At 35.3% G+C, this 6,068-nt stretch overlaps 1 protein-coding gene across 1 annotated transcript; it reads right to left on the bottom strand.

Annotated features, from left to right (window-relative positions):
* Positions 1–1,679: 1,679 nt before the first annotated feature.
* Positions 1,680–4,845, bottom strand: morn4 (MORN repeat containing 4). Its single transcript, XM_014023127.1, has 5 exons — positions 4,764–4,845; positions 3,866–3,939; positions 2,542–2,656; positions 2,135–2,244; positions 1,680–2,048 (listed from the first exon to the last, which is right to left on the bottom strand). The coding sequence occupies exons 2-5, from the start codon at positions 3,930–3,932 to the stop codon at positions 1,900–1,902; spliced, it is 441 nt and encodes a 146-aa protein (XP_013878581.1). The 5' UTR covers positions 3,933–3,939; positions 4,764–4,845; the 3' UTR covers positions 1,680–1,899.
* Between the last annotated feature and the right edge of the window lie 1,223 nt (positions 4,846–6,068).

The raw sequence follows: 6,068 nt of genomic DNA, 5'->3' as shown, positions 1-6,068 counted from the left end.
AAATAAATAAATAAATAAATAAATAAATAAATAAATAAATAAATAAATAAATAAATAAATAAAAATTAACCGTGACGGTCATTTCCAGGCGAGGGGTAAAATCTGCACAGGCACAATTTTAAAAGCACCATTTGTTTTCAAGTGGAAATCAATTCTTTTGCATTCATTTACAGTCAGGCGGGCGGGCAGGCGTGTGCAGGGAATTATGATCTGAGCCAGTGTTGTTCTCACCAGTGGGGCAGAAATGTGACATAAATACAACTTATTTTTTTAAAATGACAGTCACATACATTCAAATGTCCCTTTAAAATAATGTCTGTACTGATCTGATATTTAATATTCAAAAGTGCACAGCTTTATTTTTAACGTTTAAAGCAAGCACCAGCATGGTTAAACAAGACTTCTTTGCTTTAATAAAAAGCAACAGCAATGTGAATGTATAATTGTATTAATTCAGGTTAGAGATTTTAAAGAAGAAATGCAACATACATCAATTTCCTGTTTAAGCCATTATTATATTGTTGTTGTTTTTTATGTGTAATTAGTCTCAGTGGAGCTTTTCGTCTCCTTTTGAATTTCTTTAGATGTTAGATTTGTGTTTAAATACTTTTGGTAGTTTCACCTTTGATTGTCAGTGTTTGAAGTTTTGTAGGCAGGATATAATAATCTACCGTGTTGTAAGGCTTACTACATGTTCAAGTAAAATGATTTATTCTATAATCACAGTGCAGCTTCGATCAGCTACAATAAACCATTTATATATGTATTTAACTACAGTACATTAGAAAAAACACAAATAACTACCCTAATCAATTCAATGGCATTTTAAACACTTTCCATGACGATAATTATTTATATTTTGACAGGAAAATCCGTATGTTGAATAGCTAAATATTTATTATATTTACACTTTTTCATTTAGCTGCTTCAAATAACATCTACGTTCCTAATTTAATGCATTTAGTCTGAAGCTGATCCATACTTAAAGACGTTCAGTCATCCTGATATTTCAGATTAGACAGTGGAATTACAGTAAATCTCTTCTTCGCTCATTTCCACTGGTTTGGTGGAAACAAGACGTGAGGATAATTAGAGCCAAAGCTCAGCACCAGTTCAGAAACACGTCTCTCTGAATAAAGGCAATCTTTAAGCAGACCTTAAACTCCCAACAGACACCTCCAGGCAAGGAATGATCATGTGATTATCTTATGGAAACCCCTAAATCATGCCGTGGTAGAAAAGTCCCTTTAAGGCAAAGGTGAATACTGATGTTCAACGGGGAGAAACACAAAGAACAAAACCATTTTTCGTGAAAGTTTGCTAACAGAACAAGACATATGAAATGACTCCTATAAGGTGTCCTGCGGGGACAATAAATAAAAGTGATGTTTACATTCATCCTTTTCACTGCATTCATAGGGTTTTTTTTATTTGAAGTTATAATTGCAGCACTTTTCTCCTTTTTTACAGAACATTTATCAAATCAAAATCCATCGTTTTTACCTTACGAAGACTTCACTTAGGAGGCAGCTGAACTGCAAGACTGTTGGAAAAGCTCTTCTTTGCCTGGAGTTTTAAAGAGAAACTCTAAGACACTTCTGAGTGCAATAAGAGCATCGGAAAGAGCAGCTTTTGCTGCTTACATTACTYGTGATGTTATGATGTTGTGCATTTCTAGCAAGCTATTCGGAAAATGGCTATTTGGTCAAATTGCATTTGCATTTGGTTACCGTAAAGTTGGACTGCAGAATATGAGAGAAAAAAAATGGGGTCGTAAAATAAATAAACAAATAAAAAAAGCTAAAGATACCAAGAATTGGAGCAAAGTGTACATCCTTAAGGCCCTTCTGGAAGGTGCTGGAACTCTGCTAACGTCTCCTCCTCTGGAGTCCAATGCTGTCAAAGTGCCAGGCTGTGAGCACCGGAAGCTGAAGCCTGCGCACGCTGCACCACTCCTGGACACTTCTCCCGTTTCTGCAGCTTGTGGTTTTGAAACAAGCCCTCGTTTCGTGGAGCGCCATGGGTTCCATCCGGAAAAGTCAATAACCCTGGAGGCGCAGACACAGCCCGCCATGACCAACCACAGGGAGACAATATTGACAATGAGACGTTTCCGGTGAGGTCAGACACTCACCGTATCCCTCCACGCGCCCGTCTTTGAATTCGCCCTCGAATTTCATGCCATCGTATCGACTGAAGACCCCCGTGCCTTGAAACTTTCCATGTGAGAACTCTCCTTCGTACCTGACTCGGCGTAAACAGGTTGCTTTTAGTAACTTTTGACTGCTTGGAAAATATGCCGTCATTTTAACTTGCTTGAGGCGCTGTCACACTAGACAACTTATACCAGCTTATGAACAWTTTAAAGACATCTACGTTGAAGGTGGAATTTTAAAAAAATCAACAGGAATCTTCTTTTCATTGTGTACATAATGCAATTTGAACAAACCAATCAATTATATAACTTTCATTAGYAATTTATACATAAAAATGTTTCATAAGTTGGCACAAGTTGTCTAGTGTGACAGGGCTTTAACATACCTGGATCCATCAGTGAAAATCAGGACACCAGAACCGTGGAAGAGTCCGTTCTCAAACTGACCCGTGTAGCAGGTTCCGTCTTGAAACGTGAGCTGACCGAGGCCGTGTCTCCGACCTGAAAATCATTGGATCTTATTGAGAAATGGCTCAAACGGATCAAGAAAACGTGACATTATTTAACATAACATTCTTTGTATAACCTATTATATTTTTTCTACATATATGTTTTTATGCCTCTTAACGATAAAAAAAAAAGGCCAACCAACATTGCATTTTGGAGTTTGACATCACTTTTTGTTTTCCATGTGACTGGAGTTAGTAAATGCTTAGTTTTAAAACCCCTTCCAACCAAATGAGATAAAGGTTTACTTCTGAATTAGAAGTCCCATCTGCCTCCTGTGCAAGTGGGAATTACGGACGTTTAATCCTGAAAGGTTTGCAGTGATTTCTATTTTAGGAACGACAGTGTGAGACCAGTAAAGCGTTGAATTCCCACTTTACTTTTAACCACCATTGAGTACTCAAAATAATACTTTTGTCCAGAGTGCACACCTTGCATCTGGTCATAAYTTATTTATCTTTAAAGAACCGCACGTTTTCCTAAATAGTTCTGAACTTCAAACCTTTTGGTTCTGCACATAGTTAGTTCATCTACATAGCGTAAGCAGGTTGCATTATATTAATTTTTGTTAAAAGTCCAATTTAAATTATGACCTCTGCTCAGGTATTTTTCATCTCAGACATAGTTTGGCTAAATGAGTTGATGTCAGATTAATATGACAACAAATCTGAAAGTAAGGGGACAGGGATGTGGATGGTTGTGAGAGAACACTCGAGTTAAATAAAACAACAACTCGGGGATTCTGGCCTCTTACTACAGAAATAATCTAAAAAAAATACCTTAAAAAAGTTTCAAAAGTGTCAACCTTTATAGGTTCCAACAGTTTTGTTTAGAACTGGTGATGCAAAAATAACCGTTAAATGTCCCAGCCACTATGTTTTTATTATAAAATTTAAAAAAAAAGAAAGAAAAAGAAAAAATTGTCAGTTTCAACATTTCATGTCCTCTCAGTATTATTTGCAATAATTTTAAGGTTTAAACGTGTATAACAATATAAATGTGATATTCTTTAGTATCTATATTACAGAAATATTTTTAACTATTTGCAGAAATAGAGCACTAGTTTAAATATTAAATCCAGACTTATAACAAACAAAAACATGTAAACTGAACAGAAAAAGATACACAGTTCGCTCCTGTCAGCTCTAACACAAAGCCACTGAAACCAAATGCTCACAGAAACTGTGAAACACGAGCAGTCACCTTCTTTCCACTCGCCGTGGTATTCTTCGCCGCTGGCATAGGTGAAAGATCCTCTGGTCAGAGTCATGGTACTCCTGTGTTTTCATGTCACAAAGATAAAGACATGTAAATATTTGAAACAGATCATTATATCTAGAAGAAAAAAAAAACAACATATAATACAATATTAGTCCCAAAAAATGTGGAATAAGATTGTCTACCCAGGTCAAATAATTGTGATGCTTTTGTTCTGCTTTTTTCAGATTTGTGTGCATAAAAATTGATCTGTTGCAAAAGACTCAAATAGCTATAATAAAATCAGCATTTTTTTGTAAGCTGTAGCAACATTGAAATTAATTTGAGGTGAATCTGTGCTATATAAATAAACACAATTGCAGCAAATTAAACGCAACATAGCAATAAAAAAGCTTTTATTTTTTTATTTTGAATGCAACTGAACAAACAGCTTGAATATGGAAGAATTACCTGTCAGTCTGGTGAGTCTTAAATGTTATGGATAAAACCTTTTTCAAACAAATTCACAAAAACACGAAACAAGAAAGGCTACAGAAAAAAAAAACACATTTTGTTGCAGTGATTTCAAAATAACCCATTGTTTTTAGTGACTCTCCCTTTAAAAACAAATGGCTGCGATGCAGAATGGCAACCAGGTGTAATTTTTACCCAGGCGGTCGCCAGCAAATAAATAATTCATCAGGGAAAGACTGAAACCATCACACATTATTACAGATATCTATTAAAGCTGTCAATACGGTTCGATTAACTCAAAGCCCACATACACACATACTAGCTACATGTTGCTGAACAGGCTGTCGCTTTGGCTGAAAAGCCGATTTAAAGCGCCTGTAACCTTTAACAACACATCTGCAGGAGGAACGTCTAAAAACATAGAATTTACCTGCACACAAGACCTGCGGTCCCAGGAGCATGGAAGCCAGCTTAAAGGAGCAGAGGGGCGTCAATAAATAAAAACACCGGCTAAAAGGCGGATGTTGCGTTCAGGTGTAGCTCGTAAAGCTCGAGATAAAAGCGTTCTGTTACGGACACGTGAGTAAAAATAGCTAATTGTGTACTTAAATGAAAATAAAATAAACATTAACCAATTTGACTCAAATGTTTACACTTTGAAGATCAACGATTTGCCAAAATGTATTGTATAGAGCGTTAATCTACTAAATTGAGGGTCTAAAAGCAAGAATTCCGGTTGTCACTGAAAGCAGTTTTAAAGAAAAAGCTCCATCATGCAGCAGCTAAGATAAAAAGCATTATTAAATAATAATAATAAAATAAAATAAGCGTGTATTTAAAAATTAAATATTTTTATTTAATTATCACAACCTATATTGAAGATTTAATATATGCATTGTTGGACTATGCTGTCTACTGAACAAACTGGTTGAAAACCAAAAAATATTGTAGTTTTAAGAAGTTTATTGTCAGCCAGCATCTGACAAACTTTAGAAAGTGTTTATAAGTCTGTGCAGTTAGACAATCCTCATGTGTAGTTTGTTCAAAACGTCACATCAACCACTTTAATCTTTTTGACACACAGTGGAGAACATCAGTGACATTTCACAACCAGTAATTGTGACAGAGGACAAATGTTTTTGGGTGGAAGGAACTATTTAAATAAATGCAAAAACACAATAAAACATCTATGTCCAAATGATCAAAAGGATAAAAGGATCTTTCTGATGGCTTTTTTTTTTCAAAGACACTTGTGCCTCTAGCTTTCAACGTGCAATGAGCTCATTTAACTGGATGTTTTTCTACAATACAAAAAGAACATGGAGAAAAAGCAGTATATGTTCAGGAAATCTTTTATTCCATGTACACAAAGCCACAAATTGAACACTAATTTTAGCATTTAAAACAATATGATGGATAGTTTTGCACAGTTGTGCAAAGGTTGATTTACCATTCAAAGAGGAATAAAACCGGTCTTATTTAACAGGTTCATGAAACAAATGTGTGCACACACGGACACAGGCAAAACTGTCTGCCTTTGCCTTTTGGTGGCAGAAAATAATTATTATCTGTGGTTCTCAAACTTCCTGTATTTTTATGGCCTATTCAAAACTATCCCTGCTTTTAAACAGCTTCAAAATGATCCTATCCTGGTAGAAAGAAAATTATCCAAAAATTTTAATGCTGAAAATGTATTTTTTTTGTTTTAATTTTAGAAACAGCATTTTTTTTTGTG

The sequence above is a fragment of the Austrofundulus limnaeus genome, unplaced genomic scaffold, assembly GCF_001266775.1.
Source record: "Austrofundulus limnaeus strain Quisiro unplaced genomic scaffold, Austrofundulus_limnaeus-1.0 Scaffold0, whole genome shotgun sequence".
Classification (NCBI taxonomy): domain Eukaryota; kingdom Metazoa; phylum Chordata; class Actinopteri; order Cyprinodontiformes; family Rivulidae; genus Austrofundulus; species Austrofundulus limnaeus.
The sequence above is the reverse complement of the archived record's forward strand: the minus strand, read 5'-3'. Positions and strand labels throughout refer to the sequence as shown.